Source organism: Pyxicephalus adspersus, chromosome 1 (genome assembly GCF_032062135.1).
Source record: "Pyxicephalus adspersus chromosome 1, UCB_Pads_2.0, whole genome shotgun sequence".
NCBI lineage: Eukaryota > Metazoa > Chordata > Amphibia > Anura > Pyxicephalidae > Pyxicephalus > Pyxicephalus adspersus.
The window spans coordinates 148,580,027-148,593,979 of record NC_092858.1 but is presented as its reverse complement, the minus strand read 5'-3'; the positions used below and the strand labels follow the sequence as shown (position 1 = coordinate 148,593,979).

At 37.6% G+C, this 13,953-nt stretch overlaps 1 protein-coding gene across 2 annotated transcripts in view; it reads right to left on the bottom strand.

The window, feature by feature from the left end:
* Nucleotides 1-13,953, bottom strand: part of SSH2 (slingshot protein phosphatase 2) — a 153,832-nt gene that overhangs the window by 109,093 nt on the left and 30,786 nt on the right. Inside the window, exon 2 of one of the 2 annotated variants that reach the window (XM_072430794.1) lies at nucleotides 10,409-10,486. The exons of the other annotated variant lie outside the window; for it this stretch is intronic. Coding sequence (XP_072286895.1) covers nucleotides 10,409-10,486 — 78 coding nt within the window. The remainder of the gene's footprint in view (nucleotides 1-10,408; nucleotides 10,487-13,953) is intronic. 2 annotated transcript variants of the gene reach the window in all.

The window sequence follows — 13,953 nt, the reverse complement described above, 5'->3', positions numbered from 1 at the left end:
ATCACATCCAAAGTGACTCCAAAGTAAAATGTACTTCTAACTAATCACAATCAATTTTCCTTTCCTCAATCAGTTATGAAGAAATAAAATACAAAGGTAAATCTCAAACAATGCACCTTGTGTCAGGTATACAATCGATCAATTCCACGTCTATGAGATTCTAATCACTTTTTGTTAGGAAACAAAAATGTAGAAGGGCAGTTTCTAATGATAAAGCCTAACTAACCCAACTTGAACATAGTGCAGATGCTTGTAACCCTCACTGACCTACGAGCTTTCACTGTTCAGTAATAATACTTACAACAGTGTTACTCAACCAGGATTCTTCCAGAGGTTGTAAGGGTTCATTGCCTCTCAGATCAGTTACCACCAACACCAAGGATCTTTTTGGCTATCTGTAGGGGTGACATTCTTCCCAATGGCCAACAGTTTAAGAGGCCTTCTTCTCACTGACAACCACACTAATGTACTGTGAGCTGTGAATATAATATTTATAGTAGGGGTTCGTTAAAGAATCAAAAGTTTTTTCAAGGGTCCCTCCATCAGAAAAAGGTAGAGCTATTTTTTTTCTACTAACACCAGCGTGCAGAGTACTCACTGTGGTACTGAAGTACACAGAGACAATGACTAGGAATGTACAGCGATCCAAAACATCAGCAATAAAGTACACAAAACAGCACAATTGACCATTGTTTGGATTGCTGTTTGGTGCACTATAATGCTAACATGTTGGACAACTAAACCGGCCCAGACATACAAGGTGATACTTCCAGAAAACTCGTACCACAGATTTAACAGCTGGTGTCTGTAGAAACCAGCACTGAAACATGTACTGTAATTGTAATTGTAGCCTGTGGATCAAATTAAGGTAAAAGCGTGTATCACCAAAGCTGGCTGCAATTGGTTTTTATTTTCATGTCAATGTATTATTTGCATAACTCCTCAAAAGAACTTACCCACCACTTGCAGCTTGGTAAAAACTCCTGGAAGAAGTACTAAGGCAGGGTGCTGTGTATTCAAAAGCCATGTGCAGCACCCTGTCAGTCTCTTCCAACTGCCTGCATTGCCATTGCCACAGTAACAACATTAAGGCCCCAGTGGGGTGCAATGGGGGGTCATTTTGCAAATTGAAAAACAGCAAGCAATGCTTACTATCAGAAGCTTCAATTCTATCTGGTCACCCTAAATTAAAGGTACCATAAATCAACACTTTTTTTGAGAAAGTGTATATACTGAAAATCCAGAGTCCAAGTCCAAGGAGCTCAGAAATCTAACACTGTATGCAAGGTCTGTCTGTATAAAGATTACAAATTGATAACAGACCTGACCTCTCCCTCCATTTTTTTTCTAGCAGAGAAAAATCATCAAGTTTATGACGTACATATTTATCATTAAAGTTATTTTGAGTCCCTTATAAAATGAATGTCTGAGGGAACAATGTAGAACAAGCTGACGACAGCCTGGAGCATGTTGTTATATTTTATTGCAGCCAACATAAACACGAGTAACCGAGCAACTACTGTCAGATTCTTCTGAAGCTTGGGAAGCCATGGCAGTAGACGGTATAGGATAGGAAACTTTCACTATAAACTTGGATACCAGGACATGTGTTTATAATATTTAGAATGGAACTAAGCTTACCATCCAGCAGGAAGTTCACTCACACAATACTTTTTACAGGTTTACAAGGTTTTTTCTATAGGGTAAGGCAAATCTGCAATTATATGACCCCGTACTTCCTATAAATGTGACTATAACAGGAAATTTTCCCAAAATGGAAAGTGATGGGAAGGACACTTCTGCATTAGCTCCAAAACCTAAATTTAAAAAATGGGCCTGGTTCATCTTTTATTATTATACTTAGAAGAAAACAGCTAAATGGAATGGTCATTTTTTTGAGATTGTTGTATAAATATGTTTATATTTACTGTGGCTAACGCTTCTCTATGCCATGAAAGAACATCACAGCGAGTGGAAGGTGTTGTCAGGGTGCCGTACAAAGCCTCCAGCCTTCATATATCAAAAAAGCTTTCATGGGTGTACGTCTTTCTGGAGGAGTGGTAGTTCCTTGCATGCATGGTGCCCACATATGCCAATATTAAGTAAAATCCTCACCTATGAATATATGCAGGTAACAAATGCAGCTTCTTTACAGGTACATCACTGGCATCACTGTTAAAGTTATTACTTTACTGAACTCAGAAGCATTTCATGTCTGGTACATTGCAAGCAAACCCAGCCCTATATCCAGGGTGAGAAACAGATCAAGCAATGTATTTTGCTCCAAATGCTAGGGCCCACTTTAAAAACCTCCCCTCCACGCCACACACATACACAAATGCAAACAAGGAGCATATTATTTAGGAGCAACAGATAGGTTGTAAAAGTTTTTAAAGCATCACCATGGACAAATCTTTAGTATCGTAATTTTTTACGGTTTTGCTTCCATTTACTCAACCCAGTCTTATCTTTAAAAACTTCACCCAAATTAGATTTTAAGACAATCAATTTTGAATTTACATTGTGTTTTGGTACTAAAATACAGGCAACATAAAAACACCATCTTTTTACTTTTTTCTCTTCTTTCTGAAAATAATAAGAGTGGTTTTAAGTTATTTTTGGTGCTAAAATGTACGATTCATACTTAAACATTTATACTGTATGTACAATAAAAAGCTTGTAATTTGACAGATTTAAAAAAAAAAAAAAAAAGTCATTATAAAGACAAATCAATTAAACACAGATCAAGGACCTAGTTTAGAAATAAATATGTATCTTCTGGGTTTATAAAATACAATGAAACAGCACATATATTCCTATAACCCCTGCTAATGACAGAGCTATATATAAAAGTGTCCCTATTCCCCACCACCACCTCAAAACAAACATACACCCCATATGCAAAATCAAAACTAGACCGAGCCATATGCAAATAGAAAATTCTTTCTACAAGGTGTGGCTGGTGAACCCACAATCATTAATTACAGTGAAAGCAAAAGCAGGATCAAAGTGTCAGATGAGCAGAGTCCCATTAACTCGTTAACCCATTAACTTGAGTCGTCAACTGAACAAATTATAATAAAACTGGACCTTCATACTTTGGTGTTCTGGAAAAAAGAAAAACGACAGACAGACAGTTTGTGTTGCTTTAGTTGCAGTGAATTTTTTTTTTGTAAAAGGCTGAATGTTTATTGGACATATCAATCTAAAACTAAATCAAGTGTAAATCTCACATTGTATATAATAAACCCTAAAGTGGAAAAGGAACCATCGGGAAGGATGACCAATCAGAACTTTAATAAATAGGTTTGTCCGATATGGTATTTGTACTATACCATTTGTACCCTTAAAAACCAGGATAATGGTAGTCACCCAACCCCAAAAGGATGGGAGTTCTGCTCTGTCAATGCTGTGCTGGAGATTAAAGCCAGATAAAGAAAATTATTCAAAAACAAATATAATTTTTGGGTAAAAAATTTTTTTAAGAATGAATACATACCTGGATTAATCTTTATTTTCCCAATATTTGCCTGGAGTTTACTATTGTATACATAGGTGTCCCCATATAGAAATGCACAGAGCATTTCTGCCATAATATGGTTACACTGATGATAGCTGTAACTTACAACTTCAAACACTACAAGTACAGGTACTGCAAGGACTGATCCTCTACTTATTTTAGTGGAATTAGGTGTAAAGCTAATGCTTCACTAAGTATTCATCTTTATCCTGCTATTTGGTTATAGGCAGTAAAAAAAAAACAGGCCCTTAATAAACAACTAACCTTCAACCACACAGCTTTGCCTAGCATGAGATATCATCAATCTGCTGCAAACAGAAGGAAGCCCTTTTTTTTAATCCCCTTTTCCCAAGGGACCAGACTATATAAATTTGTATCTGCATTAGGATATAAATGCATGTGAATGCAGCAACTAATTGCACAGATACCAGAATTTCCATCACTGTGTCATCTTTAAGCCAGAATCTTAGTGCAGAAGGTAGATATTTACACTTCATAATAACTAAACAAAGACAGTACAATACTACTTGTACAACAAATCTGGGAATTGTTGGGGACAACTATGGTCTTCAGAAGAGGTAATACACACATTTGTTAGCAAGCATGAACTTAACATAATAAAAATAAGAATTTGTTCTCATGTTCTAAGAAAATCTAAGAATGTGTTTTCTTCGGTGGTTTTGACTTCATTTAATAAAATAAGAGGTGAATAAATGCAACTATTTTTCTCACGGGGCAGAAGTACAACCACCATAAATAAAGATGTGCCCAATCCAAGCCCTGCCAAAATAGCTGAAAACCAAGATTTTTTTTTAATCTTTCGGTCAAATTACTTTGTCATATCTACAGTACTTGGTATTAGCATTTCTGGACTGTTCTGTATTTTATAACAATACAAACTGGGATTAAATGAATTTACCTGGAACTCACAAAGAAAACCATTAGAACAAATCCAAATCAGATACACAGATGGACTACAAAAGCACATATAAGGTTTCTCCCGTACCTAATCAAAAACATAACTTGTGATCCTCAGCTCAATATTCAATAGCTTGAGATGCATTGCTCCTAATATCCGCTATGCAGCATTGCAGATATGGTGGCTACTAAACAAATGATTATGCCATGTTGTATCCAAGCCTGAACTGTCAGAAGATACAGTTATTAAATACCACTACAGGATAGACTTAAAAATTTAATTTTCCTCATCTAATCTGCTTTAAACTCATTTCCGGGCAAATATTATGGCGCTTCGCTGAACATAAAATCAGCCAGTGATCTGCAATATCAAGCTCATAAAATGGTGTTTAATACTCGTCGTCTGACAAGCACCAAAATACCATGATTTTCCTAATTACATTTCTATTTACAAAATCTTCACTCAGTAGTGGATTTTACACTTAATGGGCTTACAGATGCAAAGGACTGTTGGGTTAATAATCAGCTAATACTAAGCAATCTGGAATATATTTTCAATATTTTAGATACACTTAACTTTGAAAGGTGACCTGCAGTTGTAATGAATGATTACTGAGCATGATTGCTGCATATAGTATATGATAAATATTACAGTATATGATGGTCAGTGAAATTTTAGGTGGGTGGCAGACCCTGTACTATGACCCAACTCTTCAGTAACTACCCAAAAACAGCCGAGTGGTTACTGAAAAATGCCGGGTGGTGCGCCCAGCTAATAGGAGCTAGGGAGAACACTGTAGAGGTAGAAAGCGGACAGATTTATGGGAAGCTGGGTGGTAACTGAAAAGTGCTGGGTGGTGTGCCCAGCTAAAAGGGGCTGGGGAGAACACTGATGGTTATGTTCTGTAACCCAATACGTATTACACACACCAGTATAGCTGCCCAAAGGAAAGGTGTTTCCCTGAAAAATAAACCTGCAAGGGAGAAATGTAAGCCCTACCTCGAAAATAAGCCCTATCGCCAGCTTCTTTGTGGACAATGCATACCCTACATATTATAGTGCCCCCACAGTAAGTACTGTATGTATCTTTACATGTGGGGGCACATATAGGGAGAATGCATTCCCCACATAATATAGTGCCCCCACATTACGGCATGTGTGTTCACATATGTGGGCATGTTCTGTAGACTTTTGTGCATGAATAAATGCATGTACAGATTTTTGTATATGAATAAATATAGATTTTTATACATGAGAAAAATAGGACATCCTCCGAAAAAAAGCCCTAATGCGATTTTTGAGGGTAGAACTAATATAAGACCCTGTACTGTTTTCGGGAAAACACGGTATATCAAATGGGCTGGTAGCATGTGCAGGTATAGGAATCCATGTTTTTCATCAATTAAGTCACCATTAGGCCATTGCTTTCAACACGCAGCTGGAAGTACTCCAGCAATAATAGCAAACTAACATGGCACCAAATGAAGCAGGCTGTAACATACTGCATATTCACTTATAGTGTATACCTTTTAAATCTGCAGGGTCGTTGCATGAAAAATAAATTCAGAAAGTGGTTATATCATCAGCCAAGCTGTATTTACTTGCTGTGGGTACCATATGTACCAACTGGCTATATGCCCCACTGCCCTCTGCTGTACAGAACTTTTAATATGCGGATGAGATGGTAAATGGAGTGTGTGCAAACAGTTGCTAGATCCTTGTTTCAGTCAAATCTAACAAAGGGTATTTGCTGAACTAGCATTCATTTTAAAATCTTTTTTGATATACCTTATGTAATTTTTCTTTTATTCACCCATCCCAATTAGGTTGGTGAGGGTAAACATGAGCGCACATATATTAGGTATAATATGAGTGTATATATCTATCATACTGTATTACTAAAACGCAGAAGAGATTTCTCTGCAGCAATGTGAATGCAATGCCAACACAAATGCCCTATTTAAACAGATATTTAAAGAGCTTAGCTAGGAAAAGAGAATCCATTGGAAAGATTTCAGATTACCCAGTAACAGTTGGATTTCATTCTTCACAATGTTTAATCAGTGGCTTCTTTAATCCTTAAACCCTTTCTCTGTGGCTGGAAATCTAGTAAAACTTTCTATTCCAGCACTCCCTAAACCACCTGCCTTGTATCCCCATTTTACTAAAACTATTCCATAGGTGGTTGGAACAATACTGGATCTCTATATTCATTGTTGCTGTCAGAGATCTTTTAAAAAGTGTACGACATGCTTTCAGCGCACACCAGCAAGCACACAAACATACCTTCAAGAGCTTTAAACAATAAAAACAGGTGTGTAGATGTAAATAGTGGTGCAAGATAGCAATGCTAAAAAGCCAGGGAACTTACATCAGTCTTCATTTTTATTTTCAAGGTCATCGAGAAAATAATCTTGGAAAGGGACAAGGAGTCAATCAGGAGTGTTGTATGCATATGTGCTAACAGGGGGCTTTTTCTGATAGGAGGAGAAAACAGAATAAGCAGAGGAAGACCTCACTAATCTGATGCTGCCTTATCACAGCCCAATCAGTAGGATGGAAGGGAGGAGAAGACATAATTTTATACTACCTACAAACACTGGTGTTACAGCATGCCAGGCTCTGCAAGATATAGTGGTACTGTATAAAGCAGCAGTCACAAAGCAGCAGAAAATTGTGGTGGTCCGCAGCTTTGGCCGATGCGCCCCCCACTGGGAGGGCGCAACGGCCAGAGCCGTGGACCATGTGTCCCGTACAGATTGTAGGCTCAGGGCAGTGGGCAGGTTGTGTCTCTAGAGTAGGTGGGTTCTGGCATAATGACATCAACCTGGGGGAAGTTTCCTCAGATATGCAGTCCGGAGTCCATAAAGTTAGTGGTCCAAAAAGGTTGGCGACCACTGGTATAAAGTTCAGGACTGGATGCACAGAACAAAAATAATCTGGCAGGTAAAACAGTTCTATTATATGCATATTTGGGATGCTTGGAATTTTCCCAGTGTGCCCCAGCATCCACTTATATAGCTGTATGTTTTCTTTTTTTTTTTTGGCAAAATGCATGTACAATGCTTTGGAAACTAATGGACTGGACAAGAGAATGTTTTGTGCAGGCATAGTGGGAATATCGTATCAGATTCCGAATGCAATAGACCTTAACTTAAGGAACCTCATCATCATTAACCTTTACCACATACCATGCTGTTAACAACCAAGCTGTGAAATGGGGACCCTCTAGACCTTTTTACCAAGGGGAGCCCTTGAAATAACTTCCAGGTTTTCAGTGAATTCCAGCCAATTACTATATCCACAGCTCATATTATTGTGGGAAATAGAGGTCAGTGGGATGCAACGTTTTACTTTTGGAGTCAATAAAATTGTTGTTTTTTTTATACTTAAGTGATACATTTGTGTTTTTATGAGTAAAAAAAAAAAAATATATATATATATATATATATATATATATTTATTTTTATACTCCTGCTTAGTTCTTGCATTAAACACTGAAGAACGAATTATGAAAATCTTTTAACATCTCTGTGGAAAGAGAAACTGGTTTACCGACGACTAAACATTTTTACTCTTTTAGACCCATTTTTCATGTTCTGTCAGGTTTAATGAAATGAAACCGCTGTAATCAGCAAACTGTAAATGAAAGCAGGCAGGAAACATGCCTGAGGGTAAAAACTGTCCCATCTTGCCAATACTGCTGCTGTTATCTACATCCTTTTGTTGGAGAAAGATATGAAATATACCTCAAAAGGTCAAGTCTGGGCCTCTAAGATACTAAAGGTATGATATTAATATAATGCTACTTGGCAAGTGCTAGGAAATATGGCAGGAGCTTAATCTATGACCAGAATGTCTGAAATACAGGAATCTCATTGAGAATCTGAAATCTTTCAAGAATATTTTTTGCTCTGTTGTATATCACTTAACTGAAGAAGAGCCTACCAGGCCTTAGATCCAGTGGTTACAGTTTTAAGGCTAACAATGGTTTCAAGAAAAATGGCTGCTGATCCTACCGGAAATAGGACATCCTTGTCACTTGGTGTGAGCTGAACTGAAAACATTACCCTCCTAAACTAGTAATGGAGATAAATAAAAGGAAGACATTTAAAGTCTGAGTGGCAAACATGGCTCCCTCCGTACAGTGGAGTAGGCATAGCCACCAGGGGAAGTGAAGTGTGTTATTTGAGGTATTATCAGGTAAAAATAAAGTTTAAAGAAACCAAAAAAGGAGCATTAGTGCAGTAACCACATTTTGGGAATGACTTGGGGAAGACCAAGCTGTCTTCTGTAAATGATATATGGATAAACAATTTATAACCTCATTCTGATGAATGTAATAAATTTTTTTTTGACTACTTGTTATTTTTTGATAAATATATGTCAAAATATGGCTCACTTTATTTTTATATTTTTCTGACCTAGAATAATCACCCCCTTTAACCTAATGAAGCACACCATGATCTGTGAAACGCGTTGCAACTTTATATTAGCATAGTTGGAATCTTCTCCACAGAGTTAAAACAATAGTGTATGTAGTGAGGAGGTTGCAATCCATGATATGTATAATAAGAGGTCTTTTACAGTTGTTTGGTTTGTTTGATGTTTTGACATTTTTTAATCAAGTATTGAAATAAAAATTACCGTATTTTCCGGCGTATAAGACGACCCCCAACTTTTCCAGTTAAATTATAGAGTAATTCAAATGCTTATGACATGCATGTACTTAGCAGAAAAACTGTCACTTATAAACATAAGGCTGTGTGTCTGAGTGGTCTGCCAATTACTGTACTGTTCCTTCTGCCTCTCAGATCTCGCTATTGTGCGATATCTGAGAGGCAGAAGGAACAGTACAGTAATTGGAGGAGGGATAAAGGAGGAGGTAAGAGGCGTGTACAGTGGCAGCCTACACTGCCCCTTGCGCGCTTCCACACTCCCCTGTAAGTCGCAGCCCTCCGAGTCGAATGGGCTGGTTCTGGTGGAGAGCCAATCCATGCTCAGGTTCTCCTCCTACAGGAAGATGTGTGTGCAGCTTGCTTCCCCTTTGCTTCATACTCCCCGCACAGAGCGGGGACTCGGCCGCGGCACCCCCCACCATATGTGCCGGACATAAGAAGCAAGGGAAAGCAAGCTACAGGTAAGTACCCGGCCTATAAGACGACCTCCGACTTTGGCACAGATTTTTCGGGGTTAAAAAGTCATCTTATACGCCGGAAAATACGGTAATTATTTTTATTAGCAATGTATTATTGAGTTTTTATGTAATACCACAAAAAGTCCTAAAACAATTCTGTAAACTTGGATTTTCTTTTGGCACATCTTGGGAATTATACAATTTAATATATTACTTTTTCGCTATCAGGTTTAGAAAAGCTTTAGGTTCATATGTTTAACATTAATAACATTTTGTCCACACACAAAATCAGGACAAGGGGGGAATCTGATACACTTGTTTAAGTCAGCTGGATTTGTGGATGTTGATATGAAGATTTGAATAAATCATCTCTTGGGTCCAAAAGGGGAATTTACTGATTACTCTAGCCCTAAACTAATACTTCATGACCTGGTAACTAGTTATTTTATGTGAAACACTACTCAAAATGTTTTAGGTCTTAGTACAGGTCTTGCACTCTGACGAACCATGTAAATAGACCTTTATGACCCTGGCAGAGCAATGAGAGTTGGAGCTTTGATGCAAACTTCATTATGATTTGGTTCTTTTCAAACTTACTAGTTTACTATGTGGCCAGTGTCACAAAAATTATATCACCAGGAAAGGTTGTCCCATTCCCTTTCACATCAAAAATATCTGATGACCTGTATAAACAAAAAATGTTTCTATATGATCCAGAACATCATTCCTAATGATTATCCATGAAGGTTACTTTTGAACCTTTTTCCATGATCCCCATGGCACATCACAAACCTATAAGGGAGTCTACAATCTACGTTATATACCTACGTACATTGGTACCATTAAAGAGTTCTGTATCTTCACACTGGCAGCAGAAAACTTCAGTTTCACTTTCTTCCAACTGTGAATTCTGTAACGCAAATAAGACAATGTCAGCTATTGGAAGGCCAGGCCAGAGGGCAGAAGAGGGGTTTGGAAGACCCAGAAGCAGAGAGCAGAAGCATCAGTCTCCAGGAAAGGAAGAAGAGAATGAAGGAAAGTAAAGGCCAATGTACCAATCGCCTATAGACATGGAAAGCAGATTGCTTGTAACCAAAGCCTAATTTTTTGCTAAATCCAACCCTGGCTTAGCACATAGAATAACACATATTTGGGTTGGCATATATAATTAAAGAAGCCATCATTAAACATCTTAAATCTAAATACCCACTGTTTTCCATTGTGATTTTCATTTCTGACACCAAACTAGAGAACAGAAATATTTACAGCAAGCTATTTTGTTATAAAAAAAAAAACAAACAAACTAAAATTCATGTACAACAGCAGGAAGTCTGCCATTACCCTACCCCATTTCTTCAGTGTTTTCATTTTTACTTTGTTATGAAGATTGTTCTGACTTCTGGGCTAAACCCCACCACCGAGTTGTCTAATGACAGTAGATATGTAGATAGATGAATGGCAGGTGAGCAGGACATAATCCTAAAGTCATGCCTCTAGTCACAAAGTAGAACTATCATAAAAAAAGAGTTACACACGCGTTGACTAACACAGTAGTAGCAGGGACCTTGTGTTATTTGAATTTTTTAATGATTCCAATGGCAGACAAATTTAATATACCTATTGTTGGCTCCAGGAAACAGGAACACTTCATCAAAAATTAAATCTGTTTACATAAGCAACTTCCCCTTTTTACAACCAATTAAAAAAGGAAGAAAACACAATTCAACAAGATCTTTTGTTCTTCTATGAAACCAGCAATGTTAGTGGCAACTTGAAGGTACTAATAATTTATATTCTGCACTGTGATTAGATGGGCCAATACACGGATTATCATATGTTCAATCCTCGGAAGGTTGAATTGTCATAGTCAATATACTTATATACACACACAAAAAAAAAAAAACCTTTCCAAAGCTTAAACCTTTGCACAGACACACTTTTAAAAAGCTGATGACAATATACTATGGTAAACAGCATCTAGGAATTATGTATGGGAGAAGGAGGAAATGGCAGGCTCCACTTGCAATCAAATCTAATTCCTTGTTTTATTTTTTATTTAGATTAAACAATACATTTCCATGTGGGCATGTGGTTTCTGACAAAGACATCTGTGTCCACATGAAGCTCTTTGGCTGTATACTAAATGGAAGAAGTAGGTAGGCACTTGGTAGTTCTAAACATATAGGTTTATTGGACAGATGATATTTGTATTTCACTTACATAATATAATGAAGTAAAGGGTTTGCATTTCACAGATGTCTACAGGAATTCATAAGTAATTCAGATTCTGGACATCAAAACAATAGCATCTTCCAGCAACATTTCCCATGCTTATTTAATGCAGGATGAGGCATTTACGAGTGATCCTGCGAGAAAACATGCTGTTTGGCCAACTTGACAGATGCAAATCTGCATGTAAGATGCTTTATATCTTCAGTGTGCTCTGAGCAAAAAGCTGCATTAATTACTGCTCATAAACAATAAGCCATTTTGTGCACTATGCATGAAAATCCGTACCAGGAGCTTACCGTGTATGCCAAGACATACACAGCAAGGAAAGCAGGGTCAAATGAAATCAATACAAATTGTTGTCTTGTATTGAGTTCTCTAAATAACATTTGTGAACATGTGTATTTATTTACTCTACCTTGAAAATGTGTCTTTTGTTTTTACCTCTTGAAAAACAGAAGTGCATGTCCTGACATTTCCAGGACTCATGTGCCTACAGCTTCATTTATGTACATCTGTTGTATGAATCTATGACACTGATGTCCCTGACTGCTGTTCTCAGGAAAATTGGTGTAAGAATTGGTAATGCAATGGTGCTGCTCACTGATCTGCTTGCTGAAGGTTATGGTATGGGATGTGAAGCTTTTCCTTTACCAAGAGGGCTCCTCCACAATAAAACATAGTGCAGAAAGAGAAATGGCAACTCTGTAATGTCAGCAAAGTAAGGGAGGTCACAGGCATAACTGCTTACTAGTCCATCATCTGATTGCCTTTTTCAGGGAATAGCTTCCAGAGTTGAGCTCCTCTTTAAAGCAGAATTTTCTGCATTAGAATCCTTTCTCATCTGACTGTATATCTTTTTGCTATGTTTATGCAATTATTTCATTTCTGAACAGTGCTTCCCACGGTCAAGCAACCGTGCAGATCATTTTTCCTAGTCAGCATTGGCAGCTGGGAGTATAGAAATGCCATTGGGTCACTTTGCAGTGATTTGTCAAGGCAGTATCTGTGGCATTTTGAATGGAATGGCCTATTCTTGGTAGCCTACATCATGTTTAGGTGCTTAAAAACCGACCCCAAGACAGTCAGTTCACCAACAAAAGTCTTAAATGACAGAGGCATCAAGCAGAGCACTAAATTTCTACTAAACTTTTGAGGGGGGGGGGGGCAAAATTAGAAAAGAATTGTGAATTGGTGGAACAAGCACAAAACACAGTTGTCAAAAAAAAAGTGATATTGTGCTTGCTAGGAAATGCCAATGCCAGAATGAAAATTGGCTAGAATAAAAAAGTTTTATAAGACTGTTCCAGATATGTAGAGGTCTCCAAGTACTTGCATTTTATACCTGTTCCTGTTTTGTTTTTGTTTTTTTTCAACAAAGTCTCTTTAGGCCACCAGGAAACAGTACTTAGAAGAGTGAAAAGATTAGAAGCCAACTTCATCTCGCCCTCCTTGCAGGTGTCACAGGTAAGATAATACCACCAATAAAAAGTTTACATTGCTGTCTTATTTTAAGAGGAAATGCTATAAATAAAAGAACTGTTGTGAAAAAAAAAACACACACATTGGACTACTGTACATTTCTGCCTACAAACGGCTAAGCATGCTGAATATTGGCAGGGGGATCAGCACATAAAGCCTGAAGAACTGAACTTTCCAACGTCCAGGGTCAGCCAGATGAAGCACAGACACAACAAGTGTTAGCACAATTAGAAGTCCAGTTTGCACTGATGAATACAGAAAGAAAGCTCCCTTTGGTGGAAAGCCAAGTGATTGTCTAAGTAATGGGATTTCTAACATACACTGTCTCAGAAGATGGTTTTAGGGCTATTTTAAGTAATCACATTACTTCACCTCTTCCTGTACTTCGTGACCAAGCAGGATTCAATACCAGACTCTTTTCCTTCTGCTTTATTATATCTTATAAGCGCTTTATTCTTTGCTTAACAATTTGTTTTAAAATAATTCAGCCATTAACAAAACCAAAAAGGAGTTTTCATAAGCTCTCAGAGTCTTGTTATAGAGCTCCACAAACCTAAACCAAACGCCTTAGGAGCAATTAAAACACATTTGTGGTGTGCTTCTTTTTGAGATAAATTGAGTGATTAAACTTTGCACGCATGGCTGAAATCAATGCAAAGTGACACA